The 15,518-nt window shown below is 45.1% G+C and overlaps 2 protein-coding genes across 2 annotated transcripts; both read left to right on the forward strand.

Moving 5' to 3' along the window:
- The first annotated feature begins 33 nt into the window (after positions 1 to 33).
- On the forward strand, positions 34 to 10,810 carry LOC133467629 (nuclear envelope pore membrane protein POM 121-like). Its single transcript, XM_061752684.1, has 14 exons — positions 34 to 82; positions 235 to 913; positions 1,380 to 1,586; positions 1,693 to 1,842; positions 3,136 to 3,216; positions 3,301 to 3,472; positions 4,097 to 4,185; positions 4,275 to 4,354; positions 4,461 to 4,582; positions 4,707 to 4,806; positions 6,170 to 6,436; positions 6,608 to 8,140; positions 9,285 to 9,389; positions 9,674 to 10,810. Exons 1-14 carry the CDS (start codon positions 34 to 36, stop codon positions 9,772 to 9,774), a joined length of 3,735 nt encoding a protein of 1,244 aa, XP_061608668.1. The 3' UTR covers positions 9,775 to 10,810.
- Positions 10,811 to 11,310: 500 nt separating this feature from the next.
- Positions 11,311 to 15,086, forward strand: tbl2 (transducin beta like 2). Its single transcript, XM_061751929.1, has 7 exons — positions 11,311 to 11,544; positions 12,348 to 12,472; positions 12,619 to 12,803; positions 13,335 to 13,486; positions 13,551 to 13,677; positions 13,755 to 13,907; positions 14,338 to 15,086. The coding sequence occupies exons 1-7, from the start codon at positions 11,418 to 11,420 to the stop codon at positions 14,798 to 14,800; spliced, it is 1,332 nt and encodes a 443-aa protein (XP_061607913.1). The 5' UTR covers positions 11,311 to 11,417; the 3' UTR covers positions 14,801 to 15,086.
- The last annotated feature ends 432 nt before the right edge of the window (positions 15,087 to 15,518 follow it).

Consider the following 15,518-nt stretch of genomic DNA (forward strand, 5'->3'; position numbering starts at 1 on the left):
TTTTGTTTTGAAATTTCAGATTAATCATATGATATGCAACATCCTTTGCAACTAGATCATAATCAATACATATTTTCCACAAGTAATTGTAATTATTCGCACCAAAACAATGGAGAAATATTTTGGAATAGTCGTTGTTTATATCTTATTCAGCCAGGAATATACTGATCCGGCCCAATTGAGATCAAATTGTGGTGAATGTGAACTAAAATAAGTTTTGACATCGCTGCATAGATGAGTGTGAATGTAATACCACTAGCTTGCGTTTGCTGGCGCTGCTGTACCAAACGTCAAAGTCAACGACCCAGATTTCCACGCAGAAGAAGCAATTGCCAGTGAGAGAGCAGCATGATGGGCGCGCAGCCGCCATGTCTCCGAGAGAGAAAAATGTAGCTCTCCTTTTTGCATTAGGCATAGTAAGTCTCGCCTTTTATTTTATTCCCTCTTTTCTTTACATTGTTGGGACTCTTGTGCTTTGTGGTGGCGTGTGCCTCCTGTGTCGCGGAACGCCGCTTCCCGCCAGATTAGGCCTCAATCCTCGGGCTGGATTTATCGCCCCAGCCGGCTACCTGCGCCGCTTTTGGGACTGGTGGGTGAGCGACGTGTCGGTGTTGTCGCGGAGGACGACGAAGCCCGACGTCGGCAGACGTGAGCCACGCGGGTCGTCGCTTGGAGCTTTCAGACAAAGGCCGACCGACGCTGCCATCTATCGAGAGGGACACATAGCTAGCGACACGTTTCTTTTTAGCCCGGGGGACTTTCTCATGGGAAGCTACATTGGCAAGCCAGAAAGTCCCACCGGCGACTTTGGGAGGCCCAGGGTGGTCCGGAACCCCCGGGAGCAACTGCGGGAGAAGTTATCCAGACCCAACCATGCTGTCTGCACACCGAACCGGAGGCTGTCGTTTGCCGGGTATGTTAATGTTCCAATGAACTACTGTACTCACCGGACCCTACACCTAGGATACAATACGAGAGTTGTATCGAGAATTCTGAATTCAAGACAAAATAAGTGAACAGTCATTTGGTCATTCTGGGGGCCCAAGGCAAGTTTTATTTCACCTCAACACAAGGTCTTCAATGATAAGATCCTTGAAATCCTTTTAAGTGTTATCTAACACTGCACTGTATCATACTGTCTAATATTCCTACCCTCTCCTGTGGTTAAATAAGATAACCAAAGTGCCAGAAGTACCTCTAAATTGATATATCACTAGATTGATGAAGTGGTAACTGTCAATAGAGGAATGACGAACATCCATCTGAAGTTGTTTTTATTTATTTAATTTTTAATTTTTAAACAAAAAAATAATGTAAGTGAAATTGGATAACGTCAACCAATTTCAGGCAAGGAGTGTATATTGCCTTCATTGTTTCAGGGAGCCGTCGGGCACAGTGGGACACTTCACCATCACCCCCCAGCGGCATTACCCCCTTCAGCAGCCAGGCGCCTCCTCTGTGGGGGTCCTGCCTCCCGTCAGGTGGGACGGCTTCAGGAAGAAGAGCATCCTCACACCCCGGAATTCAGCGGCGGTTCACAGTCCCGTCACTGTGAAGATCGCCCGACCCGACCACACCAGCTCTAGGTTTGACTGAACATTATTTGCCATTAGGTTAAATGGAGATAAACTATGTATAATTTAGATGCGTTACTGATTACTGACTTTGGATATTTGTTCTCTTCTTGTTCAGTTTAGAGCACCTGAGTTGCGCGGCTGTGCCCAGGGCCCCTGCGGACCCCTGCTCCAGAGAGAGTGTCCTTAAGGTGTTGAAGGAAAGCCGCAAGCGAGAGGTTGATGATGCAGACAGAAGCTTCACCACTGAGCAGACAAGCAAGAGAAGGTAGAGAGACAAGAGGTTAAGCTACACTTCATACTCAGGGTTGCCTTATGCATGTAGAAATGATTTACTAAAAGTGAGACTGCCGCAAAATATGAAAGTCTATTCTCAAATATAACAAAAGCACATGTGCTATGAAGGCCCATCTGAAAAAGCTTCCGCTACCACTAGCTGACGAAAATCCTACATCCTCATGTAAGCTGTTAGTTAGCTAATTCGCGAAACGCCTTCCTGTAACAGAGAAAAGACAGTATATAGTAGCATCTGGTAGATGATGAAAAGAAGACAAGCGGTGATTGATTAGCAATCCCTTGATTATAAAAATGAATGGTGAATGTCAGAACTACGTCAAAAAACATCCACCTAGTGTTTTTCTCAACCCTTCATACTAAACACAAGCGCTTCTTCCTTCCGCCTGCCCCTTTTTCACTCACCCAATCACAAATCACACTCAAGACACCTTCACAGACTCACAGACAGACTTAACTTTTAGAACTCGAGCAACAGTCCATGTAAAAAAATAAAAATAAAAACCTGCACGGTCGCGACTGGGCATTACACGATAGGGATTTTTGGGGCCGATCACCGATGTGCGAGTTGAAAAGAAAAACAATAACCGATCCGATCACAAGATAGAGGAATATGTTTATTTTAATGAACTGTTCATTTACTGTATATACTTGTGTACTTAATTGCTAAAAAAATATTTACAATAAATAATGTCTCTTTGTTCATCTATTTATGCCAGTGAGGCATAGTGACACACCGCCAACAGTTTTTTATTTTTTTATTTATTTTTTAATAACAACTTTATTGGCCGTCAGATATTTCCAATACTACACCAAAAGACGCGAGACAAGGCTAAAAATAAACTAGCTTTTGGATTCAAATATACTGTGCACGATGGCGACGCAGAGTAAATGTCTGTTGCGCATTGATCGGATCTGCGAATTATGACATTAAAGCCGATCAGCATAAAATGCTAAATATCGGCCGATACCGATCAGCCCGATAAAATCGGTGTAAAGTCCAGTCGCTACAATACATTCACAAAGCATTCCCTCCTGTGATTTATTTATTTATTTATTGTCTTATTGAAGTACTGAAGCAAGTAGTGCCCCTTGACTTGCATTATGTGAATTGGCGTTAGAATTATATCGGTTCCGACTGTCTGCGAGGCTGTGAAGGTGTTTGAATGTGCAAGTTGGGGGGTAGGGCGAGTGCACCTGGGAACAGCAAAATATCACCTTTTTGTTCTCACTGAGTGATTGCGGATGCTTTGAATCTGTTCCTCAGGCGGAATGACAGCGGAGGAAGTGCTCACTCGGCTTTTGGGCCCCTCTTGCCCAATGGAGCCCCATCACAACTAGTCCCTAAGTGAGCTCAAAACACCTTACCTTTGCTTTTTGTTTATATTGATTGGATGTTCCGTAGTACTATTTTACCCTTTTATTTAACCAGGCCAGGAAGCCTAAAACGAGGGATGATCTCAGTGGCAGAGGAGTCCACCTTCAAGAGGTCTCGCACCTCTTCCATCAGCTCTGCCAGCGGTGTTCACGCCCCCGGAGGGACGCTGGGTTCAAAGAGAAACCCCATCCAAAGCTCCTACAGCTCGACACTGGGCCTCATGCAGGTAATCACGTAACACCCAACATGTTTTAGTGTTGTGTTTAGGACAGTTTTAGAATCGATTATTCTATCGATTATCACATTAAGTCATTCGAGAAAAAATGATTTTGCATTATAGAACAACAAAATTTGTATGTGAGGTACAGGTATTGTTGTCCACGTGGGGTCGCAGTCCTCACTGTCCACAGTGTAATATCTGTGACTGAGTGTGTTGCTTTAATAGGTGGTGCCTTTTTTCATAATAAAATTATTTGTTATTCAATTAATCGTTTCAGCCCCTGTTTGTCTTCCTGAATACCTGCAATCTGCTCAAACTGTTAGTAGATTTAAATCTGGCATGAAGCCTTCATTGTCCACTGCTCCATTTTCATGAATCAAAAATATGATTTCTTGTTTTCAACCTCAACCTTTTTAACTTGATGAAGCTGTGTTTTGGCATGTGACTGGTTTGTTTGAGTGTGTGCTTTATCCTGCTGTTAATGTTGGGATTTTATCTTGAGTTTCAATTTAATTAAATCTTGTTTTTAATCATTATATCTTTGTGTCTCTAAAGCACTATGGCTTTATAAAATTGCCTTAAAGTGACTGCAAAGAGCTGAACTGTTAATCATATCCTTGCGTTTGACAGTTTAAGAGGCCATCTGCGCCGAGCTCTCCTATGTCCAGCCCGGGTTCTTCCCGCTGTCAGACACCAGACGGCGCCGCTAAGAGACAGAGGTGTGTTTACATGCTTAGGCCTCCACATTTGAGTGAGTGTTACACCTTGTAACTGGGCCATTTTTTAATTCTTTTTTTTTTTTAACCAGAGAGGATGATGGCCTTTCTCCCAGTTCGGCGTCCTCTGTGCGATCAGAAAGGGCGGCGGCGGACAAAGCACCTGATACATGTAAATCTGCACCATCTCCTTTGCCTAAGAAGTTCCGTGGTAAAGCATGGTATGGGTCATCTTGCATCGTCATTTAAAAAAAAACAATTTTTTGTTTTACTTGTAGCCAAACAGACTCCAGTCCCCAAGATCACAGTCACAACCTCAAAAAACTCCGCCGGTAGCAGTGGGAAGAGAAAACGTAAGATCCAGCTGGTGTCCACCAACCGGGACGACCTAATCTCACTGGTAAGCAAGTGACTATGAAAGTGTATGTAATGTTTTATGAACTGGAAAGAGTTGTAACTTGTACTTAGGGGTCTTGTATTTATTTATTTATTTTTTGGAACTCGCTGTATTTGTTGATCTGCAGCCTCCGCCACCTGAGTTGGGCTACACGATCACTGTGAAAGATCTGGATGAAGAGAAAAAGGCCGCCATCAACAAGATCCAGAAGGTCCTGGAGACACCCGGTGAGTTGATGTGGAAGATATTGAATTCAAGTAACCCGGCCGGGGCTGGATTTACAATGCCAATATCACATTTACAAATGTTTTATTTTATTTTTTAAATTGGTATATTGATTGATTGATATATATTCCATACAATTTCAAGTGACGGATTTACATATTACACTAAAAGAACACATGAATCAACCTGCATGCGCACGCGGCCGGTAAATAACTCCACACGCGTGAAGTGGCAACAATAAAGTCTAGTGTTATATTGTTTGACCAAATCAAAGCTTAGCATGGAGTAAAAAATAAAAATGCCATTTGTAGCTGAGCCGGTGTGAGTGGGGGAGAAGTGTGCTGCTGGTCGCCAGTATCCGCGTGTGAGGGGGAGGGGCCAGGCACTCGCAGAGTGGAGCACAGGAGCAGCTCGGCCGAATTTTCGCGCTGCAAAAAAGTGAATACATTGGTTACATATTGACCGATGTTGATTTATTTATTTTATGCCATAATTGGCCCACTACGCAATTCTGGTTTTAAAGACTCATCCTACACAGCCTCTTCTGTTCTCTTTATCTCTATGCAAAATTAATGGATTGTTTACAATTAACTCAAGGCACGCCGAACAAGTTGTCGTATCATTAAAGCAAATTCATCCACGTCAGTACTTGAGTTCAATATGGACTACTGCCAAGCTAGCAAGGCTATTAATGTTAGCTCATTAGAGCCCACTCATTCTTTTGTCAAAACTACGAGACAACACAATCATCTAAATGCTACTGATTGTTTTATATAACTCAAGCTTACAGCAGTAGCAGTCGTATGTGTCCATCCTGCCTAAGATTGCGTTTAAAACTTGGAAGAGTATGTACACCGGGAAAAGCACGAAGATGCAGAGTTGAAAGGAGTTATGTCATCCTTACTTGACTTCATAGCGTGGCCGTGGCTAGACTCTTTGTGACTGCCTCCAAGTCATCCTTTGATCATCCCGGAGCCCCAAAATAGAATCGGCAATGCGTCTCTATTTTTTTGTTGGCATGTTTACACGATCAGAAAACTTCTCGGCGCTTTTGATTCTGCCCTATGCTTTCCTCAGCGGTGTCATGTGCTGTGCAGCTGCTGTTCTCAAGGGCTAATACTATAAAAGCCTCACACAAAGGCACACATCAGTAGTGCTTTTTGTTCACTGAAACTTGAACCATTTCATTTTACTTCAGGAGTATATCATAGCAGTGGCAGATAGATTTTGCCGGACGCCCCACCCTGTCCATGGCATCAACCCTGTTAGAGAGCAAAATATCTGAATTGTGTCACTTTAAATCACTCAAAGTACTGAACCTTTGAACATCTGCTTGAACTCTGAACATGTTTTGTCCCCGTCTAGTTCCCGAACCCGAGAAGTCCACCCCTCCATTGACCACTACCACGCCTGCTTCGTCTACCACCTTAGGCCCGAAGACCACCAGCACTGCCTCCAGCAGCCTCACCCTGAGCAGCCTCCTGGCTGCCCCTCTCCCTAAAACCTCCAGCACTGCCACCCCGGTCATCAACCTGGATCCTAATCCAGCCCCCGCGGTTTCTAACCCGCTCCTGGAGGCTCTGAAGATGAAGAGTCCTGTGAGCTCCGCCTCTGCTGCCAGCACCACCACAGGTAGGGACCACCCAGTGTCAGATAACAACAGGGTCCGAGACTAATCATTGGAACATGTCATAGTTGTGTTCACAGGTTTAGTTATGTTGAAACAAAATTCTTGTATGTCAGATGCATACTGTTGCTGAATCGTCCTAATTTCTCTTAATTTTTTGCTCATAATGTCCACAGTGTCTGCATTGACCTCACTGGTACCACCCGGTGCCTTAAGCCCGAAGGCACCGACCACAACAGATGCCCCGAAGCTGCCACCCGCCTCTCAGTCTCAGCCCCCTTCAACCAGCGTGAACAAGCCCTCTGCTTTCACTCAGGTCCTGGGCCAGGTTTCCAAGCCTGCCAGCAGTATTCCATCGCTACAAGCGACCGGCCTGTTTGGAATCCCGAGCCAGATCGGCATTCCCGTCGCATCCTCGGCTTCTAACCCCACACCGGTCACGACTGCGCCGCTCAGTCACTCCAACCCTCTGCTGGCCTCGGGGTTCAAACCCATCTTTGCTGTCGCTACCACCGCCTCCACCCCGTCAACCATTACAGCCCTGGAGAGTAAACCCCTTGTTCAAAACTTCAAGCCCATTTTTGGAAGTAGCTCCACAGGGTCTAGCTTCACCCCGCCTCCTGACAAAAACTCAGCCGCAGCATCCACGACGGTTTCTCGCGCCACCGGGGCCGGCTTTGCACCGCCACCCTACACACCCTCTACCGCAACATCCGCGACAGTCTCTTTAAGTTCTTCGGTATTCGGTGCCTCAACAAGCAGCTCCATTACGCCGTCACTCTTCTCTGGATTGACCTCCATTGCAGCACCCACCACTGGCTCAACTGGCTCCACTACAACTACCAGCAGCAGCACAAACCCCGCAGCCCAGCCAGCTGTAAAATCCATCTTTGGAACCTGGTCGGCACCACCCTCAGCTAGCAAGAGTACCACCTCGGCGCCAGCTCTTACAACAGGGTTTCACTTTGGAGCCGTCGCCACCACAACCGCTCCACCCCCGGCCGCCAGCGCTACAACGGCCGCCACCCCCGCCACAACCTCCAATAACGCCTTCACGTTTGGAACCTCACAGCCAACCCCTCAAGTCACCAGCCAGAATACGTTTGCCTTTGGTCAGACCGCAGTCAGTCAGAACACAACCACAGCTTCATTTGGAGGTTTTGCAATGGCCGCCCCCGCACCCACAACCACCGCCGCCACCACTAATGCTGCTGCTGCGACCCCGACCCAGTCCACCTTCACCTTCGGAAAGCCGCCATTTCAAACCCTGCCACCCCAGTCGAACTTCAGCTCCACAGCCGGCGCCGCACCTAAGCCGTTTACCTTCGGAGGCAGCGTAGCTCCAGCTCCACCCGTGTCCAACCCCGCCCCGGCGCCTTTTAACTTTGGGGGAGCTGCCGCCGCTGTCACGGCCCCCTCCAGCTTTGTGACGCCAACCAAGCCGGCGTTTGGGGGCGGCTCGAGCGTATTCGCTTTCGGAAGCACCACCGCGCCCTCGGCGGCGCCGGGCTTTGGCCAGGCCGCCCAGACCCAGAGCACCCCGTCCTTCTCGTTTGGTGGCGCCGCTCCCCAGCAGACCCCCTCGGGCCCTGCACCGCCAGCATCCAGCGGGTTTAACTTTGGCGCCGGCATTTCACAACCGCAGTTCGGAACACCTGTCACCAATAATCCCGCACCGCAGATGGGAAGCTTCAGCTTTGGGGCTGCTGGTGAGTTAAGTTTATTTTGAAATTCATTTACAGTGAGTTACAAGTTCCTGCTTGGTCTTTACTTATTCATTCATTTATTTAAAAAAAAAAGTTTGATTTACAAAGGCGCTACAGATACTCTTTCAGCTGTTAATTGAACAGTATAGTCAAACGCACAAATACAAAAGGAGAACGTTCTCAAGGAGCTGGTGTAGGCCGTCAACACACAACCAGACGCTCACAGGGAGACAAACCAGCCAGCAGCACTCAAGCTTATGATGGCACTTTTTAAGCCACGCCCATTAAAGGCACATAAAACACAGTTGTGAATTTCGCCTTGTCACAACATACACTAATTACACTTTGTAAAACCAGTTAATATTCTTAGGATTGGATGAACATGGATTTGACAATTTTTGATAAGAACTTAATATTAATTAGAGAAATTATTTTTGTGTTTGTGTTTTTCTGTGGAACATATATCCCCAGTTATTCGCTGAAAACTCACATTGTCCTCTCTCTGAAACACCCTAAGATGCCACAGGATGGCAAAAAAAACCCTGTCTAATAGGAAGGTAGTACGTTGCTGTCAATGAACTATGTTGAATGAGTTGAAGTGACTGAGAAACAAACTGGATTTCGGTGAGTAGCCAAGTTTAGCCCGAGTTGTTAGTGGAAGATGTTACAAGAGTCTTCACCACATGTACTGCACACCTGCTGTGTTTTTTCAAAATCAAATTACTTCTAAGCCATTTATCTTTAAGCGTAATGTAAGAGGAGTTTGAAATTATGTTAGTGTTTTGGGATCGTAGTTTTTGGTATATTTGCAGTTTAAACTATTAAATGTGGATTCTGAAATCAGGAAATTTGTAAGCGAGCCAGCTACAATCTGGCCAGTGTGTTTTAAAAATGAAATGTGGCTCTTGAGCACTAAAGTTTGCTCACCCCTTTAACAGTGGAAATTGAATGGAGTAAGCTTGGCAGAGTTCCTGCCATTTTGTCAAATGTCTGCAGCCGGTCTTTCCTTCATGACGTGTATGCAGCTTTTTACCAAAAAGAATTATATAGTCACGCTAGTTTTTAGGAATAACCTTTGAATATCTCATTAAATCCAGAGGGTTTTCTCACTTGTTCATTCCAACTGTTTGGTGACTTTCTTCTACAGCCACATCCACACCATCTTTTGGTCAGAACACAGCTGCAGCCGCCGGTCCGATTCCTTTTGGAAGTCCTAGTACGCCGGTCCAGGGCTTCAACGCTGTTCCTTTTGGTAGGTTGTGAATACAGGAAATTTAATCCACTGTGAGTGGTTAATTCTTCAAGGTACTGGCTCCTAAAGGTGGGTACACGCATACAGAGACTTTGTCATTCAGGTATGCACAACTGTATGCAGAATGAAATTCTGTTGCATTTGTCTCAGTGAAGTGTCTAGAATATGATTTATATAAAAGAATATGATATAAATTTAATCGGAAGGGAGGAAAAGTATTCAAATCCAGTTGGATTATCTGTGCACACACCCCACTTAACACTTTGCTGTGTTTTCCCAATTAGGTTCCCCAGCGACTCCTTCCTTCTCCATCGGGGCAGGCTCAAAGCCAAGCGGGGCGCGGCAGAGACTACAAGCGCGGAGGCAACACAACAGGAAGAAGTAACCTCGCACTGCTGCAACGTTTGAGAAGACTTTCGAGTCACTGCTAAGGTTTACCAATCCCCCCACCCACCAACAAGACCGCCACCAAAGTACTCTGCTTGCAGAGGATGTAGAAAGCTGCCTGGACAACTTCCTGTCCTCAGGAGACAGGATCCATGTGTACGGGGGGGGGGCTATTTGAGTACTTTTCTGAAATCATATCAGCATTGTTTTGGACACTTCCGTTGGGCGAAGTCTTAAGGAGAACGGAGACAAAACTTTTTTTTATGCAGACTGATTTGTATGTTCGTCGACCTTCTCGCAAAGCTCAAAAAGACGGCGGGGACGCAAACAAAAGGATACGCAACGATGCCGTGTAAATGTCAACCGGTTTGCATTTTTTTAAATTATTTTTTCAACTCTGCTGCCTGCCTGTGTGCGTGACTTCCATGTCTGTACATAAAGGACAATTAAGTAGATGGGTTTGATTGCTTCCCCATAGTGGTTGTGTTGACTGCAAACATTCCGAAAAGTCCTCCCATGGATGCATTTTATTTTATTTTATTTTTTTTTTTTTTTAAGACTGATGAACAGTCCAGTCGATTTCTATACAGCCCGTGTACACCTTGCCACGCAATGCTAAAATCATCCCAAATCTGTTTTGATTGTTGCATCATTTTAAATTAAGTGCTAACCGGAGGAGTTCATTAAAACTGAAGTGGTTCCCCACAACAATAAGATACAGATAAACCAAAGCAGATTGTTCAGCTTCACGCCAGTGACAAAAACATTGAATTATTATTATTATTTTTTTTTATAAACTTACTTTGTGCCACACTACCTCTAAATCGTCATCCGCAACTGCTTGGATGGTTTTTATTCATTTCAAGGCAATCTCGACTACTGTTTTAGCGATCAATCAGAATAATAGTTTGTAGGACAAAGGGTGTCACCATCATTTGTCAGAGCTATTTATGACATTTACATGTGCAGCTCCCAGTGATTATTGTTGATTTAATAAAAATGGTTGGATGGATGTTCCAGTTCAGAACCCATTACATTCTGGTGTGAATTCATTATTTTTACTTTTATTAGCATCACAGGAAAACATTTTAGTCAGTATTTAGTCAGAGTTTTGCTGTGAATATTTCACGAATTGGGTGTAGGCTATCTTTGGTAAGTAACATTAACAAGTTCTCATTGCAGACTTGTCAACACTTATTTGCAAATTTGGACCATGAAAGTGCTAAATGAGGATTTTCAACTTTCTACAGCATGAACCTGGTTGGTCAGACATTGGTTCAAGCCACTAAATTGGTTTAATGAATGTGGTCATTTTGTTTCTACCCAGATAAACATCAGAAAAAAATAAGGTATACCTTTTACAGGTGAACTTAATTTGACCTCCAAATTTATCATGGTGTGCCCAACTGTTCAATGTTGTAAAATGTGGTGTGGCAGGGCTGGGTCATTATGGGGGGAATGACTGTACGTATTAATAGTATTTTTTGCTCTGCAGTTCCGCACCAGGCCTGCAGTTGGCGATGATGCGCCGGCCAAAAGTCACGAATTAAAAAACAAAAATTCCCATCGTCTTTAGCGGCGCGAATCAAATTACGTGGCAGTGAGAAAGGCAACGCACCGCAACTTCTACAAGGCATAGAGATGGAGGTGGTCGCTTTGGTCACGTTGACTTTGTTTTTGGGAGGCCTGGTGGCTTTCGTCGCGTTCGCCTTGGGGAAAAGGAAAGAAGAACTCCGAGAGGAGGCCGAGCAGACGAGCGAGTGCGCCGGTAAGAGTGGACAGGCGGCTGACCGATCGTCAGTGTTAGCGTGCTAGCCTGTTACCTGCAGTGACCACGCCAACTTGACGCTTTTTTTTTTTTTTTTTTTTTTTGGGGGGGGGGGGTGCTTTTATTTACCATTTTTGTAGTGGACTATTCTTCAGGACAACCTTGCATGATGTTTAGGTCCGCACATACGCACATTTGGAGGTGGTTACTGAAACCACCTCTTGGAGTGACACTAACAGGAGACTGAACTCTGGACCTGTTGGTCATGTCACTCATTGAAAACTAGCTACAGTATGAGGTTGAAATAGTCTATTCAGTGATGCCTCTGTAAAATTGTGCCTTAATACACACATTTTATTTATGTAAAATCTCAGGGCATACCACCAAACAAATATGTCACAAAAAGTACTGTAATATGTGTTAAAACTCTTGTGTGGGCCTGATGATTGGTGTTTGTGACGTCATCATGAGCGAGATGAAATAGTAAAGGAACATTTCAGCTTGGACGTTGGCTGAAGTTAGTTGCGTGAGTTGAGCACTTTTATGAATGTGCATTCTGTTAACGCTCATGGCAATAAAGCGACTGAAGTGCATCTGCAACCGTGTCGTCGTTGACCACATACGAAGGCTTCACAGTACATACACCAAAGTAACAATTTTCTTGTCTCACATTACTCACAAATGTACTTTGTGTGAAATCTGGATGAAGGCTAGAGAGACGAGACAATGAAGGGAAGCTCGGCGTATCAAGGACGTGGATGTTGTCACAATTCTAAGATCTGCTGTGGTGTCTGTGCTTCCAGCTGAAGGCAGCACAGCAAAGGGTCCCGCGGCCAAGAAACACAAGCAGGAGAAGCAGCAGCGTGGCCGTAAAAATAAATCTTCACAACACAACTTCAGCCATTCTCTGTTGGCCTCTTCGCTTAAGGTAAACACAAAAGCTGTCAGACACTCACAATTTATGGTGTAAATGGCGTAGACGAGGAGTGTAGACGACTCTACATTCAGTGATGACAAATCCAAACTAGCTCAACAAAATGGCTGCAAAATATCTTGTTTCTCTATATTCCTCAGGGCCACAACGGGAATGTGACGTGCCTGGATTTCAGCAGCAACGGTAAGTACTTGGCATCTTGTGCTGATGACCGCACTGTGCGATTATGGAGCACCAAAGACTTCCTCGAGCGGGAGCACAAGTGTCAGAGGGCCAACGTGGAGCTGGACCATGCAACCCTGGTGCGCTTCAGCCCGGACTCCAGGTTAGTCGTGACCCGCGGGCTGATCGCTCAAACCTGCTTTTTAGTCACCCATCCTTACATCTTGCTTTTCTGCCTTCCTTCCCTTTGTTCTTACATTCCCACCTTCCTTTCTTCTTTCCTTCCTGGCTTCCCGCAACCCACTTTTTAATGACATTAACCCAGGGACAGCAAAGACAAAAAGAAGCGGCCCTAAAACTAAACCCTGTGTAACCCCAGACTCAGCACTACTAAGGCTTAAGTTACTTTAAAAAACATGTACCTACTCTTGACCCAACCTGTATAATTTTTCACAATTCATTTTTTTCTTCCTCATACATTTAGTATGGCCCTCAGAGGTTTCTATAAAAATTGAAACGGCACCTGATGCGAAACCGCTTCCCAAACCCTTTTCTAAAGCCTCTTTCAGACAGAGATCCTGTCAAATCTGTCCCATTAGCCGTAGCAGGGGGGCTGGAAGGTGTAAAAATGTCTTCTCAAGGCCACACCTCTCTCACTTTATTCCCTAACTGTGTGTTTGTATTTCCCCTGCAGGATGTTTATCACCTGGCTGGCTTACGCCGATACGATCCGTGTCTTCAAAATGTGTAAAAAAGGCGACGCCACTATGAGCTTCAAAGCGGCTGCCAAAGACTTCCCGGTCAAACACAAGGGCAGCATCATCAACATCGGCATTGCAGATACCGGTACACAGCACAATAAATGAAATTTAAGGAAAAGACCAACACCAATGCTAAATGTTTCCTCCAGGCAGGTTCATCATGAGCGCCTCCAATGACACCAACATCAACATTTGGGATCTGAAAGGCCAAATACTGGCATCTATCAACACTAACCAGATGACTAATTCTTACGTTGCCGTCTCCCCATGTGGCAGGTTAGTAATCCCCTGCGGCCCCCTTTGTTTTCCAAGCAAAGAGGTGCCCAGTGTAATAAAGTTTCTCTCTCTCCCAGGTTTGTGGCATCGTGCGGCTTCACCCCAGACGTCAAGGTGTGGGAGGTGTGCTTCTCAAAGACGGGCGAGTTCAAGGAGGTGGCACGAGCCTTTGAGCTGAAAGGCCACTCTGCGGGAGTGCACGCGTTTGGCTTTTCTAACGACTCTCACAAGTAAAACACTTTTTTTTCCCTCTCTCTCTCTCTAGGTTACACCTACGGTCATAGATTAAAGTCCAGTTTGACTCGGACAAACCAACAATTACAATTTCTCTTAACACCCTGTAAGCCTATCCACGGCATCCTCAGATTCTGATGATCCTGACATACGACTTTAAAGACTGTGAAGTCTTTCAGAGATTTGTTTCTAAACACATATATGTTTTAACATCTATTCCAGCCACTGGGGGCTTTAAACTGATGTATTTTAGCAGCTCAAACATGTAGGCATAAATAAGATCATAGGCGAATTAGCATCCATTTTTCCAGGTCACTGTAGTGGTATTTAATTAACAGTTGAGTGGGGTGTGGGTTCAGTGCATGTAGCGGAGACATCCACAGTGTCTTGACTCTTGTCACTTGCTCTCTCCTTTCATGGTTTCAGAATGGTGACCGTGTCCAAAGACGGCACGTGGAAGTTGTGGAACACGAACGTAGAGTACAAAAAGCAGCAGGATCCCTACCTGCTCAAGACCGTCCCCTGCTCATCGTCCGACGGCAGCCTGGCGGCCCTGTCGCCCGACGGCCGAGTGGTGGCCATCAGTGACGGCTGCAACGTGGCCTTGTACAACGCCTCCAGCGGCGAGCTCGAAGAGCAGCTGCTTGGCGTGCACAGCTTCGAGGTCACGGACCTCCGCTTCGACGTCACCGGGCGCTTTTTGGCGTGCAGCGGCGACAAGGCCATCCGTGTGTTTCACAATGCCCCCGGCTACCGGGCGGTCATTAGGGACATGCAGGACATGCTGAAGAAGGCGCAGAATGAGGGCATGAAGCAGAGGCTGCAGCAGCAAATCAGCGATGCCCAGAAGGCCCTGCACGCTGCCACGCTGGCCGCTCCCGTCCAGTGAAATCACCTCAACTAAGTGTGACGGCCTTTCCATGGAGTTTTATAAAAGAGAATCTTTTTATGCCAAGATAAACAGTTGGTCTGTATTTGCGCCTTTTCCTGTTAAAAATGTTGTTCTCAAAGGTCTGTTTGTAATTCAAGCTGTGAACATGCAAGTTGAATTTCTCGCAATTTCTTTGAACCTTCTGTATGCAGAATGACTGAACTGAAGTAATCCTTCGTTTAAAACTGAATTGCAAGAGGAAATAAATGAAATCTTAGCAGATAAATAAAAAATCCAAAATGAATCATAGTTAACATGGTGAGTGAAGACATAATCCTTAAATCTGTCAATCAAAGGTCTTAAAAATAATGCACAATAAACATTAGGTAGAGACGGAGTCTTAGTGCGAATAATGAAGCTCTTGAGTAATTGACGCCCCCCTGCCTAAAAAAAAAAGGGTTTGTAATTCATAGATGCAACAAGAAAAATGAAGCTTCTCAACTCACTTCATCATAGTTCCTTGAGACTAAAGCAACACTTAACAATTTGGCTTGAGCATAAAAATGGAAAATAAGTCAGTTTTACAGCGGATAATGGAGGATTCGGTTCCCCCCTGAAAAAAAAACATGATTGCGTGATTAGCATTGACTTTAGAAATCTTTAGAATTTAGGAATATTTGTGTTTAATATTTGTGTTTCAGCATTCCAGCATAATCTCAATGAGAGAAGAAATTGT

The sequence above is a fragment of the Phyllopteryx taeniolatus genome, chromosome 17 (genome assembly GCF_024500385.1).
Source record: "Phyllopteryx taeniolatus isolate TA_2022b chromosome 17, UOR_Ptae_1.2, whole genome shotgun sequence".
In the NCBI taxonomy this organism is placed as follows: domain Eukaryota; kingdom Metazoa; phylum Chordata; class Actinopteri; order Syngnathiformes; family Syngnathidae; genus Phyllopteryx; species Phyllopteryx taeniolatus.

Excerpts from the sequence above, each read along its gene's own strand:
- LOC133467629 (XM_061752684.1), top strand. The coding sequence starts at position 34 with ATGCAACATCCTTTGCAACTAGATCATAATCAATACATATTTTCCACA. Across the intron at positions 3,217-3,300 it reads CCATCACAACTAGTCCCTAA|GCCAGGAAGCCTAAAACGAG; the intron begins GTGAGCTCAAAA and ends TTATTTAACCAG. Across the intron at positions 3,473-4,096 it reads CGACACTGGGCCTCATGCAG|TTTAAGAGGCCATCTGCGCC; the intron begins GTAATCACGTAA and ends TGCGTTTGACAG.
- tbl2 (XM_061751929.1), top strand. The coding sequence starts at position 11,418 with ATGGAGGTGGTCGCTTTGGTCACGTTGACTTTGTTTTTGGGAGGCCTG. Across the intron at positions 12,473-12,618 it reads TGTTGGCCTCTTCGCTTAAG|GGCCACAACGGGAATGTGAC; the intron begins GTAAACACAAAA and ends TATATTCCTCAG. Across the intron at positions 13,487-13,550 it reads CATCGGCATTGCAGATACCG|GCAGGTTCATCATGAGCGCC; the intron begins GTACACAGCACA and ends TGTTTCCTCCAG.